Source organism: Durotheca rogersii (genome assembly GCF_024521655.1).
Source record: "Durotheca rogersii strain YMJ 92031201 chromosome Unknown GGS23scaffold_30, whole genome shotgun sequence".
Lineage (NCBI taxonomy): Eukaryota > Fungi > Ascomycota > Sordariomycetes > Xylariales > Xylariaceae > Durotheca > Durotheca rogersii.
Genome location: NW_026251261.1, coordinates 297,594 through 316,116, shown reverse-complemented (window position 1 = coordinate 316,116; position 18,523 = coordinate 297,594). Strand labels below are relative to the sequence as shown.

Below are 18,523 nucleotides of genomic sequence, written 5' to 3'. Positions count from 1 at the left end.
TCTTCGTCGCTTAATTTAGCAATCGCTTTATTTCCTTTATTTAAATTAAGTTCGAGGGCCGATAAGTCCTTAGCTTCGGAGATAAGTACTATCTTTATATCGTCGTTATAAATACGGGTATAATTAATTTTAATTTAAAGGCTAGCGTCGGTCTTTAGGTACTCGGTTAAGAACGCGTTTTTAGGCTTATATACGTTATTAAAGCGGCTTAGGGTATTAATAGCATTTAGTTTTCTTAATCGCCGAATATAAGGCTTAGTAGCGTATCGCTTCTTAAGTTAATAACGAAAAGGATTATTATCCGAGCCGAGCTAAAGTTAACGGTTCTTATAAAGGTACTTCCGTCGAATTCGAGTTTTATATGAGACTAAAAAATAAAGTTTATACTAAGTAATAAAGGATAATTAACGAACCTATTTTTAACGACGTAAATCGGTAAGCGAAGGTAGTAATCGGTAAGTTAAATAAAACCGTCGATTATTCCTATATATAAGGTCTTTATAAAGGATCTAAAACCTCGTTATATCGCCTTAATACCGGTTATAAGGAGACGTTATTTCTTTACGTAGCTCTTTACGATTATATTAGATTACGTTCTTATATCGATTACCGTAGATACGAGAGCTTCGTTTTTATTAGGTCTTACGTTAATTACTAGCTTAGGGAAAGGCCGGATATAGTTTTTAATATCCTTCGCGATAATAGAATTTACCGTTATTTTATTCGAAGGGTCGGTAAACGGGGCGGTAGTTTACGGTACGTTAGATATTTTAATGCTTTCTTCTTAATTCTTTTATACTTATTCCTTTATAATCTTAATAACCTTAGGCTAACCTTCGTTAATCTTTATAACGCGTATCGTAAGGTACTTAATTACCTATTCCGAAAACCTAGGTATAAACTTAATTAGGTCGTCCTACGAAACCTCGAAGCGTTTCTTATTATTTTTATTAATTTTATTTAGCTAAAACTTTCTTAATAACTTATTAATAGTTTTCGTTTTTCTAGCTAGGTCGTTCGTATTCGAAGTAGCGTTCTTACCGGCTTTAGTCGGTTTACGCTTAGGTTATAACGATAGTACTTTTATATCCTCTTAATCGGGTACTTCTTTTTCGATATATTCGCCGTTAGGACCTTTGGCTCGCTTAACTACGTTAACTTCGATTAAGTTCGTCTTAATAATATCCTTATAATAATAAATACCTTCGTCGTTAATAAGACCTTTCGTTTAATTATAACCTAAGATCTTAGTTTCGTATAATTCGTAGTTATATTTACGTTCGATTATTTTAATAACGTTAATTTCCGATATAGCTCTAAGGATCTTTTCCTACTTTAATATTCCTTCCTCGTTCTTAAAGTATCGTAAGTCGAAGGATATAAGCTTTAGCTTCCTAGCTAGATAGTAATATACTACCCTACGTACTTACTTTAGAGATTCCTTACTTTAATATACGTAAAATAAGATATAATAAGCGATCGGTTCTTCTTTACGCTTAGCTTAGGTAATAATCGATCTTAGGATTAGTATTAACTCTAGCTTATCCGGGTTTCCGTTCTCGAAGTAGTATAGTCGCTTTTTATTCCTATAGTAAAACCGATTCTAGGTTATATTTATTAGTAGCGGATAACGGATATAGTTATAAAGCCGATCGAAAGTATTATAAAATTAATATTCGAATTCCTTATAATTATTCGATTAGGTTAATAAAATCTTATTACGTATGCCTTAGTAGTTTAGTATGGTATTACGTTTAAAGTTTATTAGGGTTCTTCCGTTAATTTATAGGTTATGAAGACTTAAGTTCCGAACCGCGTTTATTAAGAACGGGTTTTCTTATTAATATTATTAATCGGCGCTATACGTATTCCTCGGGCTATAAAAGCTACTTTTCTAACGGTAGTTCTACGAAGTTATCTTTATCTTTAGAGCGTTAAGTCGGTCGTGGAGGGCTTATATACTAGCTTCTTAACTAGTACTTAGGTAGCCGTAAGAGGATTTAGGTTACGAAGAAGGCGGTAGTAAAGGCATTTAAAGGCTAGGAGTCGTTAATCGTTAAATTATTTATATTATAGGCTTCTCGGGTTCTTCGAAAGTTATCGTTTTTTACTATCGACGTTTTTCGGTTTAGGCCTTATCGGTAATTTATATTATTATACGACGTTCCGCTTACTTATAAAGCTAGGTATAAAGAGTCCGGTAGTCGATATTTCCGATCTTATTATAGTTATAGTCTTCCGTTTTATAGAACTTTATAATTAATAATATCCAGAGTTTATTAATTAGGTATCTTACTTTCTAGGGAAGCTTTCCGTTATCGTTTACGAGCTTAGAAAGACGTTTATAGTTTATAAGATACGTAAAGATCGCCTTAGGATCGTTAATTACGTTACCTCGTTTTAATTATACGAGTTTACGTTTAATATTAGCTTAGTTTAGTTTATCGGTAATCTTAAAACGGTACTTTAAGGCTATAACGATAACCCTTTAGATTATTTAATCCTTCGTAACGTCGTTAATACGCTTCTTAATAATCTTAATCGTAGTTTATTCGCCGATCTTCTTAATCTTATCGTCGTCGCTTATACGGTAGCGGTTAAATAATCGATCTACCTTCTTTAGTTATTAAGTTACGTTATATTTATTAAACTTAAGCCTAAGGTAATCGGTAGGGTTAAGGAATCTAATGGCTAGTATTACGATAATCGGGATAGCTACCGGTATATTTTAATTATTAGAGGCCCTGTTATTATTATTCTAAGATAATATTATAGGGATTAACGAGATAAGTATAGAGCCGCGGATAAGGGGTAGCTAAGTAGGAATTTTATTATCGTCCTCCTCTTCTTCGGGCGGATATAAGAACGGAGAATTAATATCGATTCTTACGGTCTTTATTAGTAATTTAATCTTTATTACTTTAGGCCCCGATAGCGATTTATTCCGTTTCCTAGCTACGGATTCTATTTAGTTTAACGATACGAAGTATAAAATAAAAAGGAAGATAGTAGGGGTTTTATTATCTAACATAAGAGTAAAGATAAGATAGCTATTATTTATTTCCTAATACTTTTCCTTTAGCATAGGTATATTATTATTTATTATACTATCCCGATCGATAGGATTTAGGTATTATATAAGCTTTTCTAATCGGCTAACGCCTAATTAAAGTACGATACGTATTTCCTAAACTAATAGTTTAATTATTATAAATAAGTCGACGATAATTTCTTCTATTAAGGTCTAGAACTCTTAACGTATAACCTTCGTTAAGGTAATACGTATAGGGAATAGATCCCGAGTAGAGAATCGCGTTATATACGATACTGGTTATAGCTATAAGCCGGTTTCGATTTAACGGGAGCTATTTAATAGTATTAACGGTATTACCGCTAGGCGCCGTTTTACGCTTATATTAATACTTTTCGCTATACTAGCTATTAATTAATAATATAAGACTAATTTATATATAGGTATACCTATTAGCTCGACTTTAGTTCCGTTTCCTTAATCCTTTATATTTCCGTAATTTTATTAATATTAATTCCTAATTCTCTTTAAAACTATTATTTACTAGTAATTATTAGTTTATTAATCTTATCTATATTATTAATACTAATATTTATATTATATCGTATATTATATTATCGAATCGCTACGCCTAAGTATCCTAAAATACCTCTAGTATAATAAGTTATTAGTATTTATATATTTAGTTTATATTAATTAATAGGTTTAAAGGGAAAAAGAAGCTATCGTAAGGTCGGTTAAGGTATAATTATTATTAGCCTTTATCTGCCCTTAGTATTAATAAAGAAGTAACGGGTCGTATAGGTTATCGTAATTTATATTAAGGCGTTCGTACGTCTTCTATATAGTAAATAGACGGGCGTAAGAAGGTTACCTTAATCGTTATAAGCGTTATTTACGCGCGCGAGATATACTATGCTATTAGCGGTTCGAGGAAGCGGTTAGTATCGAGGGCTAAGTACTATCCCTAGTAATAATTAGTATTATAACGAAAGGTTTCTTAGGCTTACGGATACCTCCTTATAAATAAGTAAAAGATTATACGAGGTTTACGTTAATCGCTATAAGCGTTATTTATTCGTCGTATTAAATCGTAATATCGATAGCTTAATAGCGTTATAAGTATTAAGGGCTAGGTAATATTCTAGCGGCTATAATATCGTAATAAAGGTTCCCGGGCTTATACGTACCTCCCTATAATAAATAAATAACCATAAGGCGGGATATTTTATTTAACGTAAAACGCAGACTACTTCGCGGGTTAAATGGCGGCGCCGACGGCGATCGGTATCCTTTAAATCCTAATAGCGTAATAAAAACTCTATAGACTAAAGGTTAAGGGGTCGAAAAGTTATAAGGTAGTCGCTATTAAGGAGGAGTAAAGCGTATGCGATATTAAAAACCTAGATAGGTTTACTGGAAAGTATATTCTATCGAAGACTATAGCTCGTACGATGGTCTAAGATAAATAAAACTAATACCGCTATATTAATCGAAAGATAAGGAATCTAATGTAGTTATCGTATCTTAGCTATGCCTTTTAGTCGTAGAGATATAATAATCGCTAGCCCGAAGGTATAAGAAGTAAGGGGAGAAAAGGGATAAAACGTAAAAGTTACTTATTCGGCTATAGCGGTACGACGAAGTAACTTAAGCGCCTATAATTAAAATAAATATACTAATCAGAAAACGACGAATCTAATAATAAAAACAAATCTTTAATTAAGGTAAAAATAATAAAGATAATAATCTAGTTAGGTAATAAACTAAATAATAAACATAGCATAGCCCGTACTTACGGGAGCTATAGTTACTCTATATAGGCATAAGGCCTATCGTAGCATATTACGTAATATATCAAGAGGGTATATCTTACCGTACTACTATAATATAATAATTAAAAATAAAAAATTAATAATTAAAAAATAAAAATAAAAAAATAAAAAATAAAAATTAAAAAATAAAAATAAAAAAATAAAAAATAAAAATTAAAAATTAAAAATTAAAAATTAAAAATTAAAAATTAAAAATTAAAAATTAAAAATTAAAAATTAAAAATTAAAAATTAAAAATTAAAAATTAAAAAAAAACTTATACTTAAAATAATTATATAAAATAAGTAAAAATAAATCTTAAATAAAAATGAAAATAATAAAATAAATAATTTAATTAAAGAATAATTACAAAATAATTTATTTAAATAATACTAAAACTACTTTAAATATATATAAAACTTATTATAATATATTATTTAATATATTAAGAAGATATATATTACTATATTATTATAGTATAATTATTTAATTATTAATTAATGATTTAAATTTAATATATTTAAATTTTTAAAACTTTTTTTAAAAAATCTTATAATGTTAATTATTAAGAAATATATATTATTTTAAATTAAATTTTATATATATATATATTTAAAAAATCGAACCCCGATAAACACATATATCGGGTTTTATAACTTCTATATCGTACTATCGGGGCCATGTACTAAACCTACATTACTCCTCCTAATAGGGGCGTGTACCTACACGTTATAAGTGGGGCGTCCACCTCCAAAAACGGGGTTTTCCCTAGTGTAGATATGGGCTTCCGTAGGGGGAGGCGCTTTAACGGATGTTCTTTTACTTAAGATACATTATCAGGTTTACGAGGTTCGCCTTAACGGACCGGCGCCAACCACCACAGCTAGCCATTCATTCCCCGATCCGGGCCTGTATACTTCTCTGCCCGGTCCTCAACACTTGGCAAGACGCCCGCCGTAGGAACCGATCTCCAAACATGACAGACCGATCTATGCCCTCGTCTTTTGACCAAGACAAGTAGGCGACCCACACGCCCGCCCTGTCTCGGTGTCGGCCTGGGTGCACGTGCAGCTTACCAGCCCGCTCTAGGGAGTACAATGAAACCGGCCTCCAGAAGGTCGGCCGCAAGCTGCGAGAAGAGCCTCTCATCCCGCTTGGTAAATCGCCACAGCTTACTCGGGTCTTCTTCCTTTGACCCCGTCTTCGTTGACTAGACTAACCGATTCTTTGCGAATCCTCTTCCGCCCGAAAGGCACGGCACTCACTTGCCTGGCCCTCTACAACGCCTTTCGCGCCACGCGCCGCGGCGACCATGTCCAAGTCCAGCGCATGTTCCGCGCTCGTGTCGGCGCGCAAGCCTTCACAGTCGTCGCCATGGTCGCCGGCGGCGCGTACTACGGCGCAGACCGTGAGAAGAGGAAGGAGCTCATCAAGCTCGAGGCGCAGCAGCGTGCCGAGGAACGTCACCAGAAATGGCTGAAGGAGCTCGAGGTCAGGGACGAAGAGGAGAAGCAGCTCCAGGCCGCCATGAAGCGGCGCCAGGACCGCGTCGAGCAGAGGCGGACGGAGAAGGAGAAGGAGGTAAAAGGGGGAGACGGTCCGAAAGCCGACACCGCTTCTGACACCGACGTGCAGGCCTCACCACGGGAAAAGGACGCGTCCAACACATCTGGGAGCCGGCTCGGCACGGGGAAATGAGGAAGCGGAAAGGGACCGGACGCAGCCTTTGTGAGTTAGTACGCGAAGGCAGCATTCCGGGTAGCTTGATCCCGATAGGAATCGATTTGGGGAAGACGTACGAGATACGGCGTCGGGAATCCCCCAGCCTCTTCCCCAGGTCATATTCAAACAAAACGCTTAACGTGATTGTTATATGTACTATTAAAAGGGGCCGGTTCCATCAGGCAGCCGGGGTAGGAAGCTGAACAAAACGAATTCTGTTGTCCAACACGTCTAATCAATAGGGCCTACCCGTACAGGACGGTCTGGAACACCCGAAAGGCATCGCAAGCACGCCTAGATCCCACAAGTCGGGAGGCCGAGCCGCTAATGAGTCAAGACATCATCGATCCTCCACTCCTATTAGCCCCGATCAAGCCGGCCATTTCAAGCAACGCCCGGTCCGTAGCTATGTCTCCCGTTCCCAAATTAATCCTCCGTCTCGCCTCAGCTTCCCGCGTTTCCCACTCCCACCTCTCCCGCTGCATTCTAGCCTCCTCATCGCCGCCGCACCCCCACACTTCGATCTCGTCCACCTGGAAGCGATCCTGAAAGTTGTACTTCCGGTGAGGGCTGGTAGTGAACGCACCACCGCGAGAGACGAAGTCGTGGGTGAACACGCCAAACTCGAAGCTGGAGTCTATGACGAGAGACACCGGCCCTAGGTGCCGCAGCGATTCGCGCCGGGACTGGTTTGCTCTCGGGTGCGGGCAGCCAAAGGCGATGCCCGGGTTCATTGTCGGCGGTTTAACGAAAGCCGCGTAATTGCGGTTGAGAGCCGACGCTGGAAAGACGTCATGCGTTGGGCCGAGTTGGAACAGGAGCATATCCTCGCCGCCGAAGCACTCCTTGTAGGTCTGTCTCCAGGGCTGTCTCACGATCGCGCCAAACACGAGGCGGTCTCGGCCAGGAGCGCTTCCATCCGGGAACCTCTTTGGTGGCAGCGAGTCGCTAAACGCCCCTTCCGATCCACCGCTCCCCGAGGAGTTCGAAAGCCTAGTCCCGGACACCAAAAGAATGGTCGGAGCACGCCAGTTAAAAACCTTGGCCTCGAAGCTGCCCATCGAGAATCCTGCCTCCGACCCCGCGTATAGCAGGCGTAGCCGTCGGAATAATTCGTCTCCACGAATAAAGAACGAGAGCTGAGACAAGACATTGACGTTCAGAATCTGGCCCGGCTGTTGCAGAAGAGGGGAAGGCTGGGCAACCGTTGGGGGAGCAACGGCTATCGATGCGCCATCTTTGCGTTTGGAAAGGTCGAGATTCTTGGAAAAGAGGAAGTGCTCGAACAAGGGATTGAAGCCGTCGAAAAGGAAAGGCAAGTTGGACGGGAGGACACGGTCGAATTGGGAGTAGGAAATGCCCGGTGACTTCTCTACGTCAATAAAAGCTGAGAGGATGTTCTCAGCTGTGGCTCTCAGGTCTTCCAGTTCCGACCCCGTAACCCGGTCCGCGTAGCGGGACAGGCTCTCTTGGGCGTCCAGGGGCGACACCAAAAGAAGGAGCATAATCAACTTCCTGAGATTGTCGGCGGGGATCATGGCGCCACGAGTGGTAGCGGCGTGCGAATCACAAAGCTTGAAAGCATCGTAGATATCGAGAGAGTCCAGGGCGGCCAAAACAAGCTCGTCGTCATCCGCCGCCCCGTCGTCGAATTCGTCACCGGCCTCGTCCACGGCAAAGCCAGGCGCATGCCTGCCCGCGTTCGTCTCGGGCGTACCGGCGGCGCCATGCTCCTCTCCGATCTCGGATAGCTTGCGGTCGTATACAGCCAGGCTCTTGAACAGCAATTTCCGCCGGCTGCTAGCGCCTTTAGCTAGTATCTTAGCATACCGTTCCGTCATTATGACCACGACCATGATCATCTGCTCGAAGCCAAGGATGACGGGGGCGTCCCGGAGGAAGGGAAAGGCGCCGACGAAGGTCAGCATGTGGAAGACGACGGGAGACGCGGCGAGGATATCGGGAAGCTCGAGGAAGCGAGCAATCGTCTCCTCTCTAAGGAAGCGGACATCCTGCTCGTGGTCGGCCAGGGACTTGAAGTTGTCTTTGAGGGAGTACAGCTCCAGCGGCGTGAAACACCTCCGCGCGAACTTCTCAGCCTACGGGGATCCGGTGAAGGTTAGCTCGAGTCGGGCAGCCATCTCGCGGTGAGCAGGGCGGGGACTGATTACTAGGTCTGCAGTGATTTCCTCCTTAGAGGGAGGCTTGGCCTCGTCTGAGAGGGACTGTCCCATGATTGTCCTTTGGAGGAGGTGAAGCCATCCCGGAGGAGGTCTTCGTCGCAAGCGATGGAGACGGGAGGGGATGATGAGGTTGGTTGATGATGGATGACGATTACAGACAGCGGTAAGCTGCTGGGTCGGGTTGGTCTTTGTGCGCGAGCCACGAGGGAGGGGCCTTCCTGACGCTGAACCAGCAGCTCCTGCCCTGCGAGGCATCTGGAGGCTAGCTTGCTTTTAGGTTCCACCGCGCAGCACTAGCCGCCGCACTGACCAGGTCGGGGGCTAGACCCGGCGTCATAGCCGCGGTACCGGTACATGTCTATACCTCACAGGCATCTAAGTACCCACAGGTATTTTTTGCAGGCACCGTCGCGATCTATCCCGAGTTTTCAAATCGCGGAGGGACGGGGGCAGCGAGTAGTGGGGCTCGCTTAATGAGGAGATAGGCGGTGCTCAAGATATCCAAATGTACAGGTACCTGCATACAGCGTAGTAGGTATTTGGAGGTACCCTGCAGGTACCCTGCCGGCAACTTAGGTACGAGGTTATGTATAATATATAATATTAGTTTTTATAAGTATTTATATTAGTTACTCTTTACTTTTATTTTATTTTTACTTGATTTGATAACTTAAGATTAAAATATGAAATAGACTTCTTATTTTATTACTATATATAACGCGGATACTGATTCGTAAACCTACAACCGGAGCGGCATTGGCTATCTGCACGTGAGCACGAGTCGTCTTCGCGTTCTCCTCACTCCACCCCCGATTCCTCCAGCCGTTCGTTTCCTACGAAGGCACCCCATCCACCACCCTACCCTATCATCTCCCTCCGGCTTGATGCTATTTTCTTCAACCTCTTCAACCGGCTGGTCATTGCTTGAGGAACCATGTGGCTCCTGGAGAACGAGGGCGAAGCTCTCGATGGTGAGTAGCGTGACCCTCCCCTCCCACTCTGCGCCCCGGTTGCTGATGAGATGGTTCCTTAGGTAAACGACTTTGGCTACGGCCGGGAAAGCGGTATCTCTTTGGAAGAACGGTTGCCGAACGTATGCGAACAATTCTATCATATCCTTGCCGTCCCGGGTACGCGGGAGAATACGAAGCTAATGGGAGACCAGCTGGACAACTCGCCATCAAAGGCCAGGGGTCGGAAAAAGTATCTCGGAAACACCTCACCATCCGGGTCAACAAGGTGGCCGAGGGAGACGGGGTATGCTTTCTTGCCAGCTAACCACCGCTCGCGTTGTTCGTCGCTCAAATATAGAGTTGCCAGGAACTTACGTCCCGTCGTTCGCGCGTCACTGTCGAAGACCTCGGCTCCAAGGGCGGAACTTGGGTAAACGATGAGAAGATCAAGGGCGACCAACGTGTTCTCTCGAGAGATATCAACACGATACAGATGGGCTCGTTCCTTTCTAAATTCTAGTACGTTGGCCTACCACCCTGCGCATCACGGAGCTAACTGTGAATAACCCACCCCAGTATCACTTGGTTCCCGGTAGTATTGAGCTTCTCCTTCACTGCCAGCGAACTCCTGGCCGATCCATTCTCTAAGCTTCGGCAAGACCTCGAGCAGTTAGACGTCAAGTTTCTCCTCGATTACGATGTCCAATCGACCACGCATGCTGTATCCAGAAAAAGAAACACCCCAAACGGCTTGCAAGCTCTTGTGAATGGTCGATATATCGTCACCAAGGAATTCCTTGGTGCCATAATTTCCGCCGCGGCCGTACCCGAGGGTGATGGCGACGGTGTGGCTCCCTGCCCGTTGGAGAGCGATTTTGATGCGCACTGGCCCGATGCTGTACAATTTCTGCCACCGCCTGGGGACGAGCCGGTGCCGAGGCCTGTCGAGGCTTTCGCCCCTAACCCTGGCCGCATGGAGATATTCCACGGCTACACGTTCATATTCTACAACAAAAGGCAATACGATAACCTCCTAGGGCCCATCACAAGCGGTAGAGGAAAAGCCCTGCTATGTGAGGTTACGGAAGGAGAGACGCAGGTTGACGACTTTATTAGGTACGTGAAGACGATTGCAGGAGAGAAGGGCTTGGGGGAGTTTGAGGATGGGAGCGAAGGCAAGGGCGTGGTTGTGGTCCGGTGGATTCCCAACCCCCCTGAAACTGCCGACTGGTTCACCAACTTCTATACGTCGGTCTCATTGAGGCTAGACCATCGACTGATCGACCAGAAAGAATTCCTGGATGCTATCCTTAACAATGACAGTAGCGGCCTACGGCGACCTCTGGAAGTCGAGAGAGAAACCCGCGAATCGCCAGCCGAGACACAGCCTTTGGCTCGGCAGCAGGTCAGAGGCGTGGACGGGAATGAGTTGTCTATCCGGACTCCGCGACCGCCGCCTCAAAGACGCCTTAGGGGAGCTATCAAGAGCCGTTTCAAGGGATTCGGCGTTGATTTAGACCATGAGGCTTCACCGACAAATGCTTCGGTCGCCTCGATAGCACCGGTGGTGAATGCAGAAGCGTCGCAGGAAGAAGGTCTTTTCGTGTCACAAGATGTCGCGTCAGAGCCAGAGGAAGTAATCCCGGCTAGCCCCCAACGGCAGCGGAAACGGCGCACTCCCGCTCCACCTGAGATCGATGATACGATGGCCGATTTTGCACCGACAGCCACAAAAGTAAAGCGTCGTCGCATTGCCGCTGGTGAAGATCCGGTTCCTCAAAAGCCGACAGCACTGGCGCCTGCCGTCACGGAGGCACAAACCACTAATATCAAGGTCCCCAAGGTCAAGAAGGAGATTGACATTCTCGACTTGGCGCGACAGCACCGAGAAGAAGCCGAGGCTCGAGCAAAGGCCGAGAGGGAAGAACTCGCTACGGTGCCCGAAGGTCTCGACTTGGCAGAGATCCGCCGTCTTCATATCGAAGTGCCGATGGAATTACGACAGGCGCTGCCAATGCGCACTCGGGAGCGAGATATAGCGGATGGCCGTTGGGATCCCGCTTGGAACGGCCGCAAGAATTTCAAGAAATTCCATCAGCGGGGGGCGGTTCAGGGACGGCCGCTACAGAAGATTATCGTAGGGCTCGAAAGTGTTAAGATGAAAGGCTTTGGGATCGGCGAGGACTACTGGCTCGAGGACGACAGCCAGCGGCAGAAGCGAAGGAGACAGACCCAGAGGCAAAGTTCGGGTTGGAGTATGGGCACGGATGGACAGGAGGATACTGGACGAGGTGCCGCGAACGGACGTGAAATGCGCAGGCAGACAGCGCACCAGCCCGGATCCCTCTCCCAAGGTGGTGGCGGTAACGACGAGCATAGCAATAGATCTGACGACGATGCCTCTATTGCGACTCCTCTATCAGGCACACGGGTAAGCGCGTTGTCCGAACGGAGCACCCAACCACGGCCGCTACGAGTACGCACGGCGACGCAAAATACCTCGCAGAACCCATGGCCTTCGAGGGTCAGCAAACGGGCGGCCCCGCCAACTGAGGAGCACACAGCGAAGAGGCCTCGAGTTCTGTCTCTGCCCGTTAGTGACGATGATAGCGATGACGAACTGCGGTTTAGGTTTGGGAAGAGGTGAAAGGCCTTCCCACCCTTGGTAAAACTTTCCCTCCTCCGTAGCGAAGAAGGACTCTATCGACGGGGTATCTATCTCTCTGTGTATCCCATCTGGCATCCGGCTCTGTCGTAATGAGCCATGACAGCGACCTAAACTGAACCCAACATAGGCACGCCGTCCCCCAGTTTATATAAACCCTCTTAATTAAATACACGATCCGATAATTATTTGCTGTGGGTTCACAGTTCATGGTCCTGCGTGGTCAGATCAATCCATAGCATCCATTTCCCCGGTGCTCTTGGCTTCGTGCTCCTCGACCAACAGTCCGACCAGACAACTGGCGAGCATGGTCTCGTAGTTCACCCAGGGGTGAATCTCGCCAAACAGCTTGGACCCGTCGCGGCCGGCGGCTCGCAGCAGCTCGGGCTCGCCACCAGGGTGGAAGGGGAGGTAGGGGGAGATGTTGTATACGCGGCCGCCGAGGACGGTCCAGGCGTCCTTGCCCTTGCGGCCGGTCTGGCGCCGCAGTATGCTGGGGGTGACGCGCAGGTAAGGGGCACCGGGACCGAGGCCCCGCAGGTCGGCGGTCGGGTGGTTGGCGAGGCGTGCCCAATCGAGAGGCGAGCGTCCCGGCTCGAGGGTGACCTTGCGCGAGGGCTTAGAAGGGCGAGTTGAGTGCGTGGGGGGCGGGGCGAGAGTCGACGAGCCGGACTGGCGATCGCGGCCTTGGGAGTTGGGCTGCTGCCGGCTGGGAAAGGGCGAAGGCCGGCTGGAAGGGGAGACGCTCAGAAGAGAAGGGGACGATGGAGAGGAGCCGTGGGTAGGGAGGCTATTTAGGGTGGGTGGACGGCGGGCCGGCGGTAGTGGTGGCGGCGCCATGGACGTTGTCGTCACCGGGGCCAGAGACGGTCCGTCTGACGGTAGGGTAGGAACGGAGAGCTGGGGCAGGGTCGCAGCCGAGCTCCCCTCGTCGGCGGAGGGATTGGCTGCTGAGAGCGAGAGCGAGGGTATGCTGGAGATGCTGGGTAGTCGTACCAAGGTTGGTGCGGCTCTGGGCGTTACTGTCGGCGAGGAGAGGAGATCGGCCCTGGGCGACGACGGCGGTGGCGGCGTCAGGGTCGGCCGGTCCGCATCTAGAGAGGTCGGGGCCGTCACCGATAGATGGTTATGCGCATCCCCCGTAGCCGGCCGGCGGTCAGGGTCTGCCCTGCGGGAAGAGGGTGAAGGGCGACGTGTCGTAGGGGGCTGCTGGATTCGGGGGTCACCACGCCACAGGGCTAGCAAGGTCTGCAGCAAAGGCGGCTTCCAGAGAACGAGGTAGACGGCGGAGGCGAACAGCAGTGACAGGCCCAGCAGCGCCATGGCTAGGGAGGGCCGAACCTGGGCGGCAGCGAGGTGCCGTACGCGGCTCTGGAGGGATCTGACGTGTCGGCCGAGGACGATGTAGCATCGAAAGAGGTTGAGATGATGGTGTGCAGACGGCGCCGGCCGTTACTCTCGGGTACGTACCTAAGACTGAGAGTGCCATCCTGCTCCGCCTCCTTTGGTGGGTTATGCAGCTTAGTTGCATAGGCGGGTTAGGGGGCCTACCTAGCTTTGTATATGGCGGACAATTGCGCTCTTGGAAACTGACATGGTGATAATAATGCGGATAGCGATAAACAATACTGAAAGGGGGCCGTCTTCGTCGCCTCACCTCCGTGTCGTTGCTGGTAGGTACCAGTTGTACGGCACGCGAGGAGGGCGAGCGAGCGGGTGGGGAGGAAACATTGTTTCGGCCTCATTTTATTCGCTTGGGTCGAGGGATTGGATGTTTTCTCGTCTTGTCTGCGCTCCCCCTGTCCGTCCGTCTGTCTGTCTCCCCGCCCCGGCCTGGCCCTGTTCGCCCCCCTTCCCCTTTCCGAACTCTTTAAGCCCCGGCAGAACTTCCCGTTCGCTCGCGACTCTCTCTCCCTTCTCTTTTCCCTCTCCCTCTCTCTCTCTCTTCTCTCTCTCTCTTCTCCCTCTCTCGCCCTCCCGCCCTCCCGCCCTCCCTCTCGCCCTGTCTTTTCTTTCGTGCACATCCACGCGTGCCTACCGACAACGCACGCACACTACGCATTTCCGCCGGCTGGTTCGAGGCTGGACCGCATCTACACCTCTCGCCACCACGGCCGTCAGCCCGCGGAAAACTCGAGATACAAATATACTCGCGAGATATAAATATATATCTCTCTATCAGAGCGGCGGGGGAATTCCCGCTAAGCTGCGAACCTCCAGGGCTCCTCCCCTCGGGACGACGGGCCAATGGGCGTCCGGCCACGTTTGGATAGCAACCCCCCTTCTAGCGTTGCTCCGCTGCTGCCGCTGCTGCTGCTTTAGGTAACCGGCCTCTGCCTCTGCGGCGTCGCTGAGAACCGATAGGTACGAGACACATTCCTCTAAACCCCCCTCCCCCCCTACTTGGCGTGTACCGCTTCGAGTTGCCAGTTGGGTGCATACATTCGGCATACATTCAGCCCACGTTCACCCATGTATGCGGTACCTCGGCGCCTCTCCCTCGCTCGCCCTCGCCCCCACTCTGTCGCCCTCTATCTGGTGCAGAGGGTACCTTCGTAGGCAGGTGCTGGGTACATTACGGATCGCATCCGGGGCGTACCCTCGCCCGCCCGCGCGCGTACCTCTCCCAGGCCTGTACCTCTCCCAGCCACGGATTGCCCCGTAACACCTCGCCCAGGCCCGTACCTTGGGTACGCTGCGGTGCTGACGGCCCGGCGTGTGCCCTCTGGCTGGTGGCCTACGGGTGGTGCGTTGACGCTGCGTAGGTACCTACTGAGAAAGCTGACGAGGGGATTTTCCCTTAGACACTCACCCGCCATGCGCAACCCGAACCTCGTCTCCCACACCTCGTCCGCCCACCCGCCATCGCTCCCACCGCATCCTCCACCGCCATCACTGTCTCGTCCCCAGCCCCAATCGCAATCCCAGCCGCCATCGCAGGCCCGACTGCAGCCGTCCTGCTCCGACAGACGCCCTCCGAGATTGCTGCTCTCCCCCGACACGTCGCTGTCAGTCGGGCACGGCCGCCCCAAAGCACCGCCCGCCGGGAAGAGGAGCCCAGTCACTGCCATCACCGCTGGGACGGCGACCGGGCCACGAACAGGGACCAGACCGACAATCATTTCCGCCTCCTCCCTCGCCAAGACCACCAGGACAATAATAACCACGCCCTCCTCTTCCTCCTTCTCCTCCTCCTCCTCCTCCTCCTCCTTCCCGCGGTCTCCTTTCCGTCTGCGAGACCAAAATGCTACACCCGCCCTAGGACCATCGCCCAAGGAGCCAGCAGCAGGAAACATGCCCGTCGACACATCCCTCTCTGCACCCTCGCCTGCCCATACCAATTCCGGCACCACCGCGTCGGCCCATGCCAATGTCAATCGACCGCAGATGCGACCCCTCAGCGCCACCACCACGAGGGCCATAAACCGGAGTCCCCTGACCCCCAAGATAGCCTCCAAGGCCCCGCAGCCGCCGACCACTCTAGCCACCGCGGCGACGCCCGCCGGCCGCCGTCCCCAGGCCCTCACCATAGCCAATTCCAACCATGACGACTCCTCGTTTCCGCACCACCTGGGCAGCACCGTCACCCCTCGCTCGGGCGCGAGACAGAGTCGCGTCAACAGCGTCAGCACCACCCCGAATACCACGCCCAACGTAGATCGGTCCGACGCCTGGGAATCCCGGTCGAGCTTTGGCCTGCCGAGCCCGAGGATCGACGGCGACCAAGCCAGGAGATCGGTCCCTTCTTTTGCGTCGATACACTCGGATGTGAATCTACATGCGAGGCCGGACTCGACTCACCCCGCCGAGTCCAAGTTCTTCCACGCCAGCGACGTGAAGCCCAGTCGTCCGACACCTGCTTCTCGGCCAACCCTACCGAAAGCGTCAACTTTCTTCTACGCCAATGGAAATACGGCAGAGAACAAATCTCCTCACCAAGCTCCCTCCTCGCCGGCCCCGGGCCATTCACAGGATAATCTCCCCAGCAAATTCATGTACGCCAATGGGACTCCGGAACTGCGACAGAGCCCACCGCCTCCGGTCTCCCGTAGCTCGGGATCCACCGTGTCTACCGCCCCTAAAGCGCCCACAAGCCGTCCCGGGACGAACCCCCCCGCTGCCGGCCACCCTTCCTCGCAGAGACCGAATTCCCCCACGAAACCGCTGTCCCCGGCCCCGCAAACCCTACAGAAGCCCGGCAACGGCCTGGGCACGGGTCGCCCGCCTATCTTGTCCCCTCAACTGGCGCCTTCCCCTCCCGGACTTCGCCGGTCGAGCAGCGGCGCGCCACGACCTAGCCGCCACTCTCGGTCTGCCAGTTTAGTTAAGGTAGACCCATTTCCTACCGTCATAAGTCCTGTCGTGGCCCTCTCAGCATCTCCGGAAGCTTCCTCCCCCGTAAGCCTTTCCCCTTCCCGGGCGCCGCCTCTGACGCTCGCATCGATCATACAAGCGGCCGAGGACTTTGCGGAGAATGAGGCGGAGGACGAGGCGTCTACACCTGCGGAGGAAACCGAATCGGGCGTGCAGAGCCCGGCCAGGTCTGCTCATTCCGCAGAGCCGGTCAGCGAGCTGGTTGCAAATGCGAGGCGCGAACGCAAGGTCCAAGACCTGCAGATCAGGAACGCGTCTCTCGAGGCCATCAACCGAACATTGGAGCGTCGGCTACGGAAGCAGACGGCCGAATTGCGAAGATTCAAGCGTTTGTCCCTCGTCGGCCTCTCCTCCCTCTCATCTAACCCTCTGTCCGGTGAGGCATCGGCGGGCGCCCTCCCCGAGCCGCAGGACATAACCGCGGCGAACCTTGGCGATCTTGGTGAGGAGGATGCCGCCGCGGAGGATGAGGAGGGGGAAGAAGAGGAAGAAGAAAAGGCGGATGAGGCTGAAGAATCATGCGACAGCGATTCGGCATCCGAATCGCTCAGTCCGAGCGCCATTGCGGAGCGAGATATCAGGCACCGGAAACGGGACGAGCAACGACTACAGCTCGACTTATCCAAACATCAGCAGGTCCTGGTCGATTCGCAGAAGATAAACCAGAGCATTAGAAGGTGTCTCGACTGGACCGACGCGCTCATTGACGAAGGCAAGCGGGCGCTCCAATATCGGGTCAGAGTCAGCGACGTGCCATTGGGCGGGAGGGTACTACTCCCGCCGGACGAGGAGGACGAGCGACCCGCTTCTGCAGACAGCTTTCGCGACGACACAGTTACCCTCGGTGAGAAGAGCCTAGAAGAACGTATAAGTTCGGTAAGTTGGGGCATCGGATCTCAGGATAGAGACAGCGGGATAGAACTCGGTGTCGACGGCGGCTGAACACAAGAAGAAGAAAAAAGAATTCAAGTAACCACAATCCTGCAGCTGTAGCCTGCGGCGAAACCGGCGCTCGTCCAGCACATTCCCTTTTTCATTTGGATACGATTCACTACATCATATAACGCCGTTACATACAGCAGCCTCGGGGCCGGACGACTACATCACGATGTGGACGCGGGTATGGGGGATCTGCTATCCTTTATCGCTCATATTTTTTTTTGTTATAGTAATTGTACCATCAACGGATACCCATCAATCAGATAGGACACGTGCAGAGTCGGTAGACCATCTCCACACCACTGGGCGCCATCCGATTTTTTTCTTATTCGAGTCTCATAATGATACCCCGGAACATGACGAATCCCGACAACAGGAAGAGAAAAAAAAAGAGGCCTAACAAGCAAAGCAGGGGTTTGGTTGGGGGGGGGGGACCCTATGGAGAAGTTGGCATGGGCTCCCGGTAGCACCCAGACTTGAAGATGTATATAAGCATCTACAAGAGAATCACCTTCAGGTCATGTGCGCCGGGGAGTGGGCAACCAGACCGGGGGGGAGGCCTTTATGGCGACGTGAGAATAGATCAATACGAGACTCGTCACCTTTTTTTGTCAGAGCACCCATAGGCTACTTGTTCTCTGTGAGTCCTCGGGGAACGGCGTGTCTCTGTCTCGCCCTTACTTGCCACCGCGATCCGCCTTAGTACCTATAGGATCTTGGCATCGTCGGGGAGGGCCCTAACTTGGACTAAGAAAGGGGTAACGCTGGGCCTTGAGAGAGACGGGAGTGTCGGCTGGCGAGGCGCTGGCCAGAGAAGCGCGCGCGTCATTGCGGCGCGCTCG

At 50.0% G+C, this 18,523-nt stretch overlaps 6 protein-coding genes across 6 annotated transcripts; 3 read left to right on the top strand and 3 right to left on the bottom strand.

The window, feature by feature from the left end:
- The first annotated feature begins 5,640 nt into the window (after positions 1 to 5,640).
- On the top strand, positions 5,641 to 6,778 carry GGS23DRAFT_584701 (hypoxia induced protein conserved region-domain-containing protein). The gene is made up of 3 exons (XM_051517341.1): positions 5,641 to 5,862; positions 5,935 to 6,002; positions 6,098 to 6,778. The coding sequence occupies exons 1-3, from the start codon at positions 5,657 to 5,659 to the stop codon at positions 6,541 to 6,543; spliced, it is 720 nt and encodes a 239-aa protein (XP_051368398.1). The 5' UTR covers positions 5,641 to 5,656; the 3' UTR covers positions 6,544 to 6,778.
- On the bottom strand, positions 6,779 to 9,216 carry GGS23DRAFT_584696 (TLD-domain-containing protein). Its single transcript, XM_051517340.1, has 2 exons — positions 8,739 to 9,216; positions 6,779 to 8,666 (listed from the first exon to the last, which is right to left on the bottom strand). The coding sequence occupies exons 1-2, from the start codon at positions 9,003 to 9,005 to the stop codon at positions 6,900 to 6,902; spliced, it is 2,034 nt and encodes a 677-aa protein (XP_051368397.1). The 5' UTR covers positions 9,006 to 9,216; the 3' UTR covers positions 6,779 to 6,899.
- A 468-nt stretch (positions 9,217 to 9,684) lies between these two features.
- Positions 9,685 to 12,350, top strand: GGS23DRAFT_600206 (uncharacterized protein; the record flags this gene model as incomplete). The annotated part of the gene is made up of 5 exons (XM_051519032.1): positions 9,685 to 9,721; positions 9,784 to 9,843; positions 9,916 to 10,007; positions 10,071 to 10,222; positions 10,280 to 12,350. The coding sequence occupies 5 exons, from the start codon at positions 9,685 to 9,687 to the stop codon at positions 12,348 to 12,350; spliced, it is 2,412 nt and encodes an 803-aa protein (XP_051368396.1).
- A 134-nt stretch (positions 12,351 to 12,484) lies between these two features.
- GGS23DRAFT_310475 (uncharacterized protein) lies at positions 12,485 to 13,871 on the bottom strand. The gene is made up of 2 exons (XM_051512790.1): positions 13,839 to 13,871; positions 12,485 to 13,749 (listed from the first exon to the last, which is right to left on the bottom strand). Exon 2 carries the CDS (start codon positions 13,689 to 13,691, stop codon positions 12,597 to 12,599), a length of 1,095 nt encoding a protein of 364 aa, XP_051368395.1. The 5' UTR covers positions 13,692 to 13,749; positions 13,839 to 13,871; the 3' UTR covers positions 12,485 to 12,596.
- A 486-nt stretch (positions 13,872 to 14,357) lies between these two features.
- On the bottom strand, positions 14,358 to 15,579 carry GGS23DRAFT_584690 (uncharacterized protein). Its single transcript, XM_051517339.1, has one exon. The coding sequence runs from the start codon at positions 15,488 to 15,490 to the stop codon at positions 14,900 to 14,902; it is 591 nt and encodes a 196-aa protein (XP_051368394.1). The 5' UTR covers positions 15,491 to 15,579; the 3' UTR covers positions 14,358 to 14,899.
- Positions 15,580 to 15,588: 9 nt separating this feature from the next.
- GGS23DRAFT_584689 (uncharacterized protein) lies at positions 15,589 to 18,333 on the top strand. Its single transcript, XM_051517338.1, has one exon. It carries the CDS (start codon positions 15,663 to 15,665, stop codon positions 17,682 to 17,684), a length of 2,022 nt encoding a protein of 673 aa, XP_051368393.1. The 5' UTR covers positions 15,589 to 15,662; the 3' UTR covers positions 17,685 to 18,333.
- Positions 18,334 to 18,523: the final 190 nt, after the last annotated feature.